A 13,040-nucleotide genomic window follows, 5' to 3' on the forward strand; every position below is an offset into this window, starting at 1 on the left:
CGGGCAATTTCACTACAAGAATTTCGCAAGGACTGTCTGAGTATGGTGTGAGTGAGGAGGGGAAAACTGAAAACTAGCTGTTTTTGGCAGAGAGGTTTGGAGCTCTCTTTCATATTGGTAAATTAATTAATTTACCACCTGCTGATGTAACCAGGCAGGCCAAAGCCCCATCCCTGAAATTTCACTAAAAGGACATTATCATCATTTGCACTGGGCCTTTAAGAGGAGGGGTCTTCATTGCCATCGTCAAGCATGAGTAGCTAGCTACTCAACCATTAAGTGAGATCCATTCACTATATAAAAAAGGAGCGATTGTGCAGGATGGGTTATGTGCAGTGCACCTATTCACGACAATGGACAATGTTTTACTGCGCCAGAGTAAGAAAATAACTGAGGTTCTTACAACTGGCCCACGTCCTGTTTTAGTAGTTAATAGTAGTTAATAGGTAGTTATTAAGGTGCGTGAGTACGGAAATCCGCAAGTTGGGTCTCCAAAACGAAGTTGAATGCATAATGAATAAAGGGAGCACTGAACGCTAAGTGTGGAAGACGCTAAAGACGCTATATTTGATATGCGCAGAAAAGAGGAGAAATTAGTCAATGGAGAAATCTGACAACGAAACCGCAAGTGCTGAAACGGACAGCTCCAAGCACAGCGTCCGTGCTCTCACCGGGTGCGTCTTGTTCATGCTGATCGTCTCCACGCTTTTTGGGAATACGCTTGTGTGCGCCGCTGTGATCAAATTTCGACACCTTAGATCTAAAGTGACTAACTTTTTTGTAATCTCCTTGGCGGTGTCGGATCTATTCGTGGCCATTCTTGTGATGCCGTGGAAGGCTATGTCTGACGTGGCCGGCTACTGGATCTTCGGCAGCTTCTGTGATACCTGGATAGCTTTTGACATCATGTGCTCCACCGCGTCTATTCTCAATCTTTGTATAATAAGTATGGACCGATACTGGGCAATTTCGAGCCCTTTTCGATATGAACGTAAAATGACTCAAAGGTTTGCTTTCGTTATGATCGGAGTGGCATGGACCCTCTCCATTCTTATCTCCTTCATTCCCGTCCAGCTCAATTGGCACAAGTCAGAGGAGGAAATGGAAAGAGTGGACGACACTAATCAAATCAACCAAATAGAGGACTGCAACGCAAGCTTGAATAGCACGTATGCCATATCTTCCTCATTGATCAGTTTTTACATTCCCGTCGTTATTATGGTTGGCACTTACACCCGGATCTACCGGATTGCGCAAACCCAGATCCGGAGAATATCATCCTTGGAGACTGCCGTGGAACACGCACAGAACAATCAGCAAGCAGCCGAGAAAACAAACTCATTAAAAACAACCTTTAAAAAAGAAACTAAAGTTTTGAAGACACTCTCTATCATTATGGGAGTGTTTGTATTTTGCTGGCTGCCTTTTTTCGTGGTCAACTGCATAGTACCTTTTTGTGACATTAACAATCTTGGTGATCGCCTGTGCGTAAGTAACACCACGTTTAACATGTTTGTGTGGTTTGGATGGGCAAACTCATCGTTAAACCCAGTCATATACGCTTTTAATGCTGATTTCAGAAAAGCATTCTCCACCATTCTGGGCTGCAAAAGATACTGTTCCAGTTCTGTAGAAGCTGTCCATTTAAGTAACGAGTTGATGTCTTACCGCCACGACACTACGTTCCAGAACGCAACTATCAATGCCTCTGCGCATTGTGCGCAACGCCTGCCCATGGTCTCACACGGGGAAGATTTGGACCTACCATTTGACAAAGTCTCCGTTGTCTCTAATACCTCACGTAACCAAAGAAACATTATCCTGCCTGCAATACTGCAGCTTGAATGTGAAGCAGAAATATCATTAGATATGATGCCTTTCCCCTCAACTGGACCCAATGAGTGTTATGTGATTCCAGGTCAAGTTGAGGATCTGTGAAACAAGTCTACATTTTGCTCACGTTGTGTCTTTTTTTATGTTTGATCTACAAAAGGGCAGTTATTATCCCTATATTCTGACGTGCCGATGGTTTTATAGTGTGCAATATTCGGGCATATCAGTGTACATAAAAGCATTGGTACAAACCCCAAGTAATTGAGTTGAAGATGAAAAAGAAAAAGATTACACTGACCAATAAATGTCTCTTTCTTAATTGTAATTTTTACAACTCATAAGGAAATGTAATTATGCTAATACAATACATTGTGTACTTTAATACCATTCCACTCAAAATAAATAAAAGATGCATCATGTGTGGGCGAGTAAGTCTTTGATATGGTAAGATGCAGGAACCAAGTAGTATAATTACAGATAATTGGCTGTTTAATTGCAGTGGCAATTATGTGGTAGTTATCTTGTGAATGTAGCAGCAGGTTTAACTGTGAAAGCATACCCACTCCAGGAGAGGTAGAGAGTGAAGAGTACATGTTTGCAAAACATGTAAGTGATATATAAAAGCAAACATACATTGGAGCCAAGGTAGACATTTATGGGCCAGTTTCCCGGACAACAGAGATTGTTTTATAGTCCAAGGCTAGGCTTAATCTGTGTCTGGGGGAGGACAATTTGGCCTGTACTCACAACCATCTCAGAGTAGGAAAATTGGACTAGAATCACTTCTGCCTTGTAAATCATAATGAATTAGAGGGGGTGGGATGTAATCCCAGATAAACACTCCTTCTCTGAAACATTTTGTGAATAAGGGCCCTGGGGCTTCATTTATAACGATGGTGTACATTGACATGTACAAACTTGGCTCACGTCATACATGTATGCTTCCCTTTATAAATCAGACTTGGCGTAAAACGTGTGGAGGACCATCAATGTTTTATTTTTCCAGTGACATTTTACCATTTCTGAAACACAAAAAGAATTGCAAATTGTTGTGGACCTGAGAACAGATAGTTTGAATTCAATAATGTTTTGCATTTGCTTTCAGAAGAAAATAAAAACTACAGTAGGCCATTTTACACGCTTCAATGCAAAAAATCAGCTGTCTGTTGACCTTTTAAATAGTTACTGTATGCTATGAACCATGCTCACTGGATACATAGAGCACAAACTTGAAATAATACTGACCAAAAATGTAAACGCAACATGCAACAATTTTTTTTTTTTATTGAGTTAGAATTCATAAAAGGAAATCAGTCAATTGAAATGAATTCATTAGGCCCTAATCTATGGATTTCACATGACTGGGAATACAGAAATGAATCTGTTGGTCACAGATACCTTAAACGAAAGGTAGGGACTTGGATCAGAAAACCAGTCAGTATCTGGTGTGACCACCATTTGCCTCATGCAGCTCGACACATCTCCTAGAGTTAATCAGGCTGTTGATTGTAGCCTGTGGAATGTTGTCCCACTCTTTAATGGCTGTGCGAAGTGCATGGATATTGGCGGGAACTGAAACACGTTGTCATACATGTCAATCCAGAGCATCCCAAACATGCCCAATAGGTGACATATCTGTTGAGTATGCAGGCCATGGAAGAACTGGGACATTTTCACCTTCCAGGAATTGTGTACAGATTCTTGCGACATGGGGCTGTGTATTATCATGCTGAAATATGAGGTGATGGCAGCGGATGAATGGCATGGCAATGGGCCTCAGGATCTCGTCACAGTATCTGTGTATTCAAATAGCCATCGATAAAATACAATTGTGTTTGTTGTTCATAGCTTATGCCTAACCATACCATAACCCCACCACCACCATGGGGTACTCTGTTCACAACGTCGACATTGGCAAACCGCTCGCCCACACAACGGCGTATACGTTGTCTGCCATCTGCCTGGTACAGTTGAAAACGGGATTGATCTGTGAAGAGCACACTTCTCCAGTGTGCCAGTGGCCATCGAAGATGAGCATTTGCCTACTGAAGTCGGTTACGACGCAGAACTGCAGTCAGGTCAAGACCCTGGTGAGGACGACGAGCACGCAGATGAGCTTCCCTCATCTGAGATGGTTTCTGACAGTTTGTGCAGAAATTCTTCAGTTGTGCAAACCCACAGTTTCATCAGCTGTCCGGGTGGCTGGTCTCAGATGATCCCGCAGGTGAAGAAGCCGGATGTGTAGGTCCTGGGCTGGCATGGTTACACATGGTCTGCGGTCATGAGGAATGTTGAATGTATTGCCAAATTCTTTAAAATGACATTGGAGGAGGCTTATGGTAGAGAAATTAACATTTTATTTTCTGGCAACAGCTCTAGTGGACATTCCTGCAGTCAGCATGCCAATCGCAAGCTCCCTCAAATCTTGAGACATCTGTGGCATTGTGCTGTTGGACAAAACTGCATATTTTACAGTGGCCTTGTATCGCCGCCAGCGCAAGGTGCACCTGTGTAATGATCATGCTGTTTAATCAGCTTTTGGATATGCCACACCTGTCAGGTGGATGGATTATCTTGGCAAAGGAGAAATGCTCCATAACAGGGATGTAAACAAATTTGTGCACCAAATTTGTGAGAAATAAGCTTTTTGTTTGTATGGAACATTTCTGGGATCTTTTATTTCAGCTCATGAAACATGGGACCAACACTTAACAGGTTGCATTTAAATTTTTGTTCAGTGTAATTTGAGTGTCCCGGATTTACATGTGCTATGTTACATCTACTCTATGAGACTAGGCTGGAGAGTCAAGTCCATTTATATGTGAAAAAGAGCACCACCGTGTGGTGGTCTCTGGTAGAGGTGCTGGTTTAGATTTGTATTTGTATTTATTAAGGATTGCCATTAGCTGCTGCCTCAGGCCTCTACTCTACTACCACATATCTACAGTACAAAATCGATGTGTACATGTGTGTAGAGTGCGTGTGTAGCATGTGTATGCCTGTGTCTGTGCCTGTGTGTGTGTCTTCACATACTTCGCTGTTCCATAAGGTGTGTTTCTCAGTTTTCTAAATCTGATTCCACTGCTTGCGTGAGTTACTTGATGTTGAATAGAGTTCCATGTAGTCATGGCTCTATGTAGCTAATGGGGATCCTTAATAAATACAAATAATGTGTTCTGGACTTGGTTGTGAAGAGACCTCTGGTGGCATGTCTTGTGGGGTATGCATGGGTGTCCGAGCTGTGTCCCCATCTTAGCTACTGTTTTGACCATGACAGTTTACAATCCAGGGATACTCCAAGCAGTTTAGTCACCTCAACTTGATCAATTTCAATATTTAGTTGAGGTTTAGTGAATGGTTTGTCCCAAATACAATGCTTTTAGTTTTTTGAACTATTTAGGACTAACTTATTTCTTACCACCCATTCTGAAACTGACTGCAGCACTTTGTTAAGTGTTGGAGTAATTTCACTCGCTGTAGTAGCTGACGTGTATAGTGTTGAGTCATCTGCATACATAGACACACTGGCTTTACTCAAAGCATGTCATTAGTAAAGATTGAGAAAAGTAAGGGGCCTAGACAGCTGCCCTGGGGAATTCCTTATTCTATCTGGATTATGTTGGAGAGGCTTCCATTAAAGAACACCCTGTGTGTTGAATGTCCTTCCCTATAAGTGTGCTGAAAGTCTTTAGTCAATTTTTCCAGCAGCAGACTATGATCAATAATGTCAAGAGCCACACTGAAGTCTAGCAAAACAGTTCTCACTATCTACTGTTTACAGTAAAATAGCATTGTATCTGGTCAAACACTATTTTTTCCAAAAGTTTACTAAGAGTTGGTAACAGGTTGATTGGTTGGCTATTTGAGACAGTAAAGCGGGCTTTACTATTCTTGGGTAGCGGAATGACTTTTGCTTCTATCCAGGCTTGAGATCACACACTTTCTTGTAGGCTTTGATTGAAGATATGGCAAATATGAGTGGCAATATCGTCCGCTATTATCCTCAGTAATTTTCCATCCTAGTTGTCGGACCCTGGTGGCTTGTCATTGTTGATAGACGGAACTCAATATTACAATGCTTGTCTTTCATAATTTGATCAGTGTAGTGTCAATGTTTGTTGCTGGCATGTCAAGTTTTCTAATCTTGCCAATGAAAAAAAGTATTATAGTATTTGGATATATCAGTGGCTTTTGTGATGAATGAGCCAACTGATTCAATGAATGATGGAGCTGAGTTTTCCTTTTTGGCCAACATTTCATTTAAGGTGCTCCAAAGAGTTTTTACTATCATTTAATCTTTGTTTCATAGAATAGTTTCTTCTTCTTTTTATTCAGTTTAGTCAAGATTTCGAAATTTGCAGTACGTTTTCCAATCGGTTGTGCAAACAGACTTATTTTCTATTCCTTTGCCTCATCCCTCTCAACCATAAAATGTTCAATTCCTCATTAATCCATGGGGATTTAAGTTTTTACAGTAATTGTCACGCCCTGACCAAGGGAGCCTTTGGGGTTCTTTATGGTGCAATAGGTCAGAGCGTGACTAGGGGGTGTTCTAGTCTTGAATTTCTATGTTGGTGCGAGTATGATTCCCAATTGGAGGCAGCTGATGATCGTTGCCTCTAATTGGAGATCATACTTAGTGTGGTCCTTTTCCCACCTGCGTTTGTGAGATATTGTTTTGTTTTGGTTCAGTGCTACGAACTGCACGTTTGTTTATTCTTTTTTTTTTTTGAAGGTTCACTTTAATAAATACACTGCTCAAAAAAATAAAGGGAACACTAAAATAACACATCCTAGATCTGAATTAATGAAATATTTTTATTGAATACGTTTTTCTGTACATAGTTGAATGTGCTGACAACAAAATCACACAAAAATTATCAATGGAAATCAAATTTATCAACCCATGGAGGTCTGGATTTGGAGTGACACTCCAAATTAAAGTGGAAAACCACACTACAGGCTGATCCAACTTTGATGTAATGTCCTTAAAACAAGTCCAAATTTGGCTCAGTAGTGTGTGTGGCCGCCACATGCCTGTATTAGATCTGAATGAATGAAATATTCTTATTGAATACGTTTTTCTGTACATAGTTGAATGTGCTGACAAAATCACACAAAAATTATCAATGGAAATCAAATTTATCAACCCATGGAGGTCTGGATTTGGAGTGACACTCCAAATTAAAGTGGAAAACCACACTACAGGCTGATCCAACTTTGATGTAATGTCCTTAAAACAAGTCAAAATGAGGCTCAGTAGTGTGTGTGGCCTCCACATGCCTGTATGACCTCCCTACAACGCCTGGGCATGCTCCTGATGAGGTGGCGGATGGTCTCCAGATGGATCTCCTCCCAGACCTGGACTAAAGCATCCGCCAACTCCTGGACAGTCTGTGGTGCAACGTGGCGTTGGTGGATGGAGCGAGACATGATGTCCCAGATGTGCTCAATTGGATTCAGGTCTGGGGAACGGGCGGGCCAGTCCATAGCATCAATGCCTTCCTCTTGCAGGAACTGCTGACACACTCCAGCCACATGAGGTCTAGCATTGTCTTGCATTAGGAGGAACCCAGGGCCAACCGCAGCAGCATATGGTCTCACAAGGGGTCTGAGGATCTCATCTCGGTACCTAATGGCAGTCAGGCTACCTCTGGCGAGCACATGGAGGGCTGTGCGGCCCACCAAAGAAATGCCACCCCACACCATGACTGACCCACTGCCAAACCGGTCATGCTGGAGGATGTTGCAGGCAGAACGTTCTCCACGGCATCTCCAGACTCTGTCATGTCTGTCACGTGCTCAGTGTGAACCTGCTTTCATCTGTGAAGAGCACAGGGCGCCAGTGGCGAATTTGCCAATCTTGGTGTTCTCTGGCAAATGCCAAACGTTCTGCACGGTGTTGTAAGCACAACTCCCACCTGTGGACGTCAGGCCCTCATACCACCCTCATGGAGTCTGTTTCTGACCATTTGAGCAGACACATGCACATTTGTGGCCTGCTGGAGGTCATTTTGTGGGGTTCTGGCAGTGCTCCTCCTGCTCCTCCTTGCACAAAGGCGGAGATAGCGGTCCTGCTGCTGGGTTGTTGCCCTCCTACGGCCTCCTCCACATCTCCTGATGTACTGGCCTGTCTCCTGGTAGCACCTCCATGCTCTGGACACTTTTGTAACTTCCTCTGCGCCGGTGTCCAGTCCGGGCACGGCGTCCAGTCCCAGCGGTCAGATCAGTGGTCTGAGCGGGGGCTATGTCCCACACCGGAGCCGCCACAACGCTAGTTGCCCACCCTAACCCTCCCCATCCAGGTTCAGGTTTTGCGGTCAGATTCCGCACCTTTGGGGGGGGGGGGTTCTGTTACGCCCTGACCATAGAGAGCCCTTGGGTTCTCTATGGTGCAATAGATCAGAGCGTGACTAGGGGGTGTTCTAGTCTTGAATTTCTATGTTGGTGTGAGTATGGTTCCCAATTGGAGGCAGCTGATCGTTGCCTCTAATTGGGGATCATACTTAGTGTGGTCCTTTTCTCACCTGCGTTTGTGGGATATTGTTTTGTTCTGCACATTTGTTTATTCTTTGACTCTCCTCACGCTGCGCCTTGGTCCTTTCATTATGTACTGTATACGACGAACGTGACAGTAATTTTCTTAATGGGTACATGCTTATTGGAAACTGGAATAAACAATTTCATAAGTGTCAAGTGCAGCTTCTGGTTGCTCCTCATTACACACCACAGGCTATCAAATATTCTTTACATCATCAACACAGGAATCACTACAAAACTTATTGTATGACCTCTTATACACCATATTATGCCCAGCCTTCCTACATATGGCTACTATATTGTGATCACTACATCCGATGGATTTACTAATGCATGTTGATGATTTCATTCTTGTTTGCTATTTGTAAATACCCTGGTAAGTTGACTGAACCAGGTTGTAGGCACTGGTTACAGTTTGAAGCTTTTTGCTGAATAGCCAGCTGGATGAAAGACAGTCAATATTTAGTTCACCCAGAAAATATAGCTCTCTGTTAATACCACATACATTGTCAAGCATTTCACACATATTATACTGATACTGACTGTTAGCACATGGTGATCTATAGCAGCTTCCCACCAGAATGGGCTTTAGGTGAGGCAGATTAACCTGTATCCATATTACTTCAACAGTATTTAACATGAGATCCTCTCTAAGCTTTACATGAATGTGGCCCTGAATATACACCGCAACATCACCCCCATTGGCATTTCTGTCTTTTCTGTAGATGTTATAACCATGTATTGCTACCACTGTGTCATCAAAGGTATTATCTAAGTGTGTTTCAGAGAATATGAATGCTATCTCTTACTAGCAAGTTATTGATTTAATGGACCTTGTTTCTTCGGCTACAAATGTTAATGTGGGCTATTTTTAGCCCTTTTCTGCGATGCTTGATTGTTTTTATTGCATTACTGGGAGGCTTATCAGAAGTAGACATGACAATGTTATTTATATATGTAAGCTGATAGTGCAGGGTGAGCTGAACACAGTGGACTTACTACTAGGGCACACTGCCTCAGTGCTATGATTACTGTATACAAGGCACATGATTACTGTACACAATAGCTGTAGGATCAACAGAGGCATTCAGCGGAGTTAGAGGGACATACATTAGGTTACTTACATTGTGACTGCCAACACCACTGTGATAATGTAAACTCAGCAAAAAATGAAATGTCCTCTCACTGTCAACTGCGTTAATTTTCAGCAAACTTAACATGAGTAAATATGTGTATGAACATAAGATTCAACAACTGAGACATAAACTGAACAAGTTCCACAGACATGTGGCAAACAGAAATGGAATAATGTGGGGGGGTCAAAAAAAAAGTAACAGTCAGTATCTGGTGTGGCCACCAGCTGCATTACTGTAAGTGCTGCAGTGCATCTAGATGTTTTAAAAGCGTGCATCAGAGGCTTGTATGCAGCTTGTATGCATGGAGACCTGGAGATGCTAAACTCATTTATGTTAATTAATGGTAAATTACCGTGATACCAGCAGTCTTTTGTATGACAATAACCAGCTGACAAAACCAGCTGACATGACCTCCACAGCCGTAGTGGGGAGTATCAAACATAGAGGAGGAAAAGGGTGGAGCATCACCCTTGGCCAATAATGTGCCGGTGTTTTCAACCCTAGTAGTGTATCCACTGGGGTTGGAAACAACAACCTCTCCCTCAATGTGAGCAAAGGAGCAAAGGAGCTGATCGTGGACTACAGGAAAAGGTGGGCCGAACAGGCCCCCATTAACCTCAAAGGGCTGTAGTGGAGAAGAGGCGACTCCGGGATGCTGGACTTCTAGGCAAAGTTCCTTTGTCCAGTGTCTGTGTTCTTTTGCCCATCTTAATCTTTTATTTTTATTGGCCAATCTGAGACACGGCTTTTTCTTTGCAACTGTCTAGAAGGCCAGCATCCCAAAGTCGCCTCTTCACTGTTGACGTCGAGACTGGTGTTTTGCGAGTACTATTTAATGAAGCTGCCAGTTGAGAACTTGTGAGGCGTCTATTTCTCAAACTAGACACTCTACTGTACTTGTCCTCTTGCTCAGTTGTGGACCGGGGCCTCCCACTCCTCTTTATATTCTGGTTAGAGCCAGTTTGCGCCATTCTGTGAAGAGAGTAGTACACAGTGTTGTATGAGATCTTCAGTTTCTTGGCAATTTCTCACATGGAATAGCCTTCATTTCTCAGAACAAGAATAGACGGACAAGTTCCAGAAAAAAAGTTATTTGTTTCTGGCCATTTTGAGCCTGTAATCGAACCCACAAATGCTGATGCTCCAGATACTCAACTAGTCTAAAGAAGGACAATTTTATTGCTTCTTTAATCAGGACAACAGTTTTCAGCTGTGCTACCATAATTGCAAAAGGTTTTTCTAATGATCAATTAGCCTTTTAAAATTATAAACTTGGATTAGCTAAATACAACGTGCCATTGGAACACAGGAGTGATGGTTGCTGATAATGGGCCTCTGTACGCCTATGTATATATTCCATAAAAAATCTGCCATTGCCAGCTACAATAGTCATTTACAACATTAACAATGTCTACACTGTATTTCTGGTCAATTTGATGTTATTTTAATGGACGGAAAATGTATTTTTCTTTCAAAAACAAGGACATTTCTAAGTGACCCCAAACTTTTGAACGGTAGTGTATATACTGGTTGACCTCCACATTAGGAACGTGCTGACTTCACTAGCCTCTGTGTTATGAGAAGATGGGCGTGTTACTTTCGCCCCGGCTCTCCACTGCCTGGCTAAAAGGTGAGCCACCTTCTTGTCAATGGTTATCCCAAATTGAACTCAGAATTTATCAAAGTGGTCTCAATAATTCCTCTTCCGCTTTGTAGTGTACATCTCAGTTCAGGTCGGACAAAAGGTTAAACTACATTAAACTGTAACAAGCCCACTCCTACGGCCCAAATGGGTTCTCTTGCATGTCAAAACATCTTGAACTGAAGAGTGCCATAATCGGACACTCAACGTCTCATGAAAACAATGCGGCAGGAAAGCAGTAGCCTAGGTAGAGAGGAAGACTGTATGTATAATGTCCATCCTAGCCTACTAAATAGTGTGCAAAAAACACAAGTTTATAGTACGCTGTGACATTTCGAAAATAGTACTTCGAATGCGTCATCTAATGCGTGATTGCGGTGACTTTCGTTCATTTTATTTTTTGGTACAGCGCGTCATTTATATGATTATCAGCGGTTGTCAAACTTGAGTCGTAAAAGACCAGTGAATTCTACTAGATCAAACGTCGAAATGAGTATGCAATTAAGTAGTTTAAGTATGTAGTATGCTCGTATGGCTAATCGTACACTATCTTGGGAGACATCATACTGACAAGTGAAACATGTGTAAATAACAATGATAGTTATTCCACTACCTACAAAAACAGATAACGCAAAGTTTGGTCCATAAGTAATTACATGCAACTTCAATTTTTTTTTTTTTTTTTACAGTAGACTACAAACAATTTACAACCAAGGATTCACAAATAGCTCATTTATTTTGATGTGGCTGTTTTGTGTGGAGATTATTCCCACCCAGATCCAGCCATGATGCATCCAATTAGCACTAAGCAAACACTGTTCAAACATGACGTACAACTCTAACGAGAGTTAATCAGACAGGAATATCATGCAAAAGGAACAAAGTGCTGCGAGAACATCACGCAACCACAGCATATTAGTGTAAATTAACTTCACATTATTTCAAATGACAGACACGGTTCTCACAGCGCATCCAAACACTGACCGAGGGAAATTGACAAACTACATGTTTTGTTTTCTCTGCGTAGTCTCGTCACCCTTGTGTGGTGTGTAAAACAAACAGCTTTCAAAGCAAAACAGACTTCGTGGAGGGGCAATTTATGACAATTTAGGAGTCCTCAAATTTGAAGACTTTGCTGCGGCCACCATTACTGAATGAAAGGACACTGATCCTGATCTTTTAACTGTCACTGTAGACCAAACAATACACCTAACAGGATAATGATCTGAAATTGTGTCCTGATTTACAATACTGGATAAATAAGCCATTAGGCAATAGGCACCAATGGAAGAAAACAGACTGAAACAGGGAGTGACCACCTAGGCTTGTCCAATAAACATTAATTTTCCATTCCACAACTTTTGAAACATTTTTGCTACCATGTGCCCTAATAAATATGACCCAGACATCCCCACAAGGCAGACTTTGAAAACACTGATTTTGCCTGCTGGTTGATGGAATACATATTCTATGGGTCATTCATTTACAATAACTTGGGCATAAAAATGTAAATAAATTAACACGCTAGTACAAAAAAATAGATACACAATGTCTCCAGAAAATAACTACTATAACACATAAGTTTTTTTGAATTACAGTTAGACATTAGCCAGTTGTAGTTGTCCTGCACAGCATTTGTTAGAATGGCTACAGATGGAAATGCTTCAAATGGAGGAAAAAATAAATAGATCTGTTTGTGCATGCATTTAGTAAAGCTGTTGCTGCCCTGAACATAACAGAAACAGGCTGAGATGTTCTTCTGTACAATTAACTTGTTGCTCTTCCTTCCTCCGTTCCACTTCTATCCATCCACAGAGGCATCGGGCTTTAATATCTGATAGGTGATCAAATACTCTGGATAGGCCTAGAGTAAATGACACAGGTGTCAG

General features: G+C 41.9%; 2 protein-coding genes across 7 annotated transcripts in view; one reads left to right on the forward strand and one right to left on the reverse strand.

The window, feature by feature from the left end:
- Positions 1-573: 573 nt before the first annotated feature.
- Positions 574-1,938, forward strand: LOC139375597 (dopamine receptor D6b). Its single transcript, XM_071117385.1, has one exon. The coding sequence runs from the start codon at positions 601-603 to the stop codon at positions 1,936-1,938; it is 1,338 nt and encodes a 445-aa protein (XP_070973486.1). The 5' UTR covers positions 574-600.
- Positions 1,939-11,854: 9,916 nt separating this feature from the next.
- Positions 11,855-13,040, reverse strand: part of LOC139376558 (poly [ADP-ribose] polymerase tankyrase-2-like) — a 31,062-nt gene continuing 29,876 nt past the window's right edge. For 5 of the 6 annotated variants that reach the window (XM_071119292.1, XM_071119290.1, XM_071119291.1 and 2 more), the window contains one exon: positions 11,869-13,015. In XM_071119292.1, the coding sequence (XP_070975393.1) occupies positions 12,953-13,015 (63 nt within the window). In that variant the 3' untranslated portion in view covers positions 11,869-12,952. Of the gene's footprint in view, positions 13,016-13,040 lie in introns of all 6 variants that reach the window. The other variant, XM_071119294.1, reaches the window with a different exon arrangement.

The sequence above is a fragment of the Oncorhynchus clarkii genome, chromosome 20, assembly GCF_045791955.1.
Source record: "Oncorhynchus clarkii lewisi isolate Uvic-CL-2024 chromosome 20, UVic_Ocla_1.0, whole genome shotgun sequence".
Classification (NCBI taxonomy): domain Eukaryota; kingdom Metazoa; phylum Chordata; class Actinopteri; order Salmoniformes; family Salmonidae; genus Oncorhynchus; species Oncorhynchus clarkii.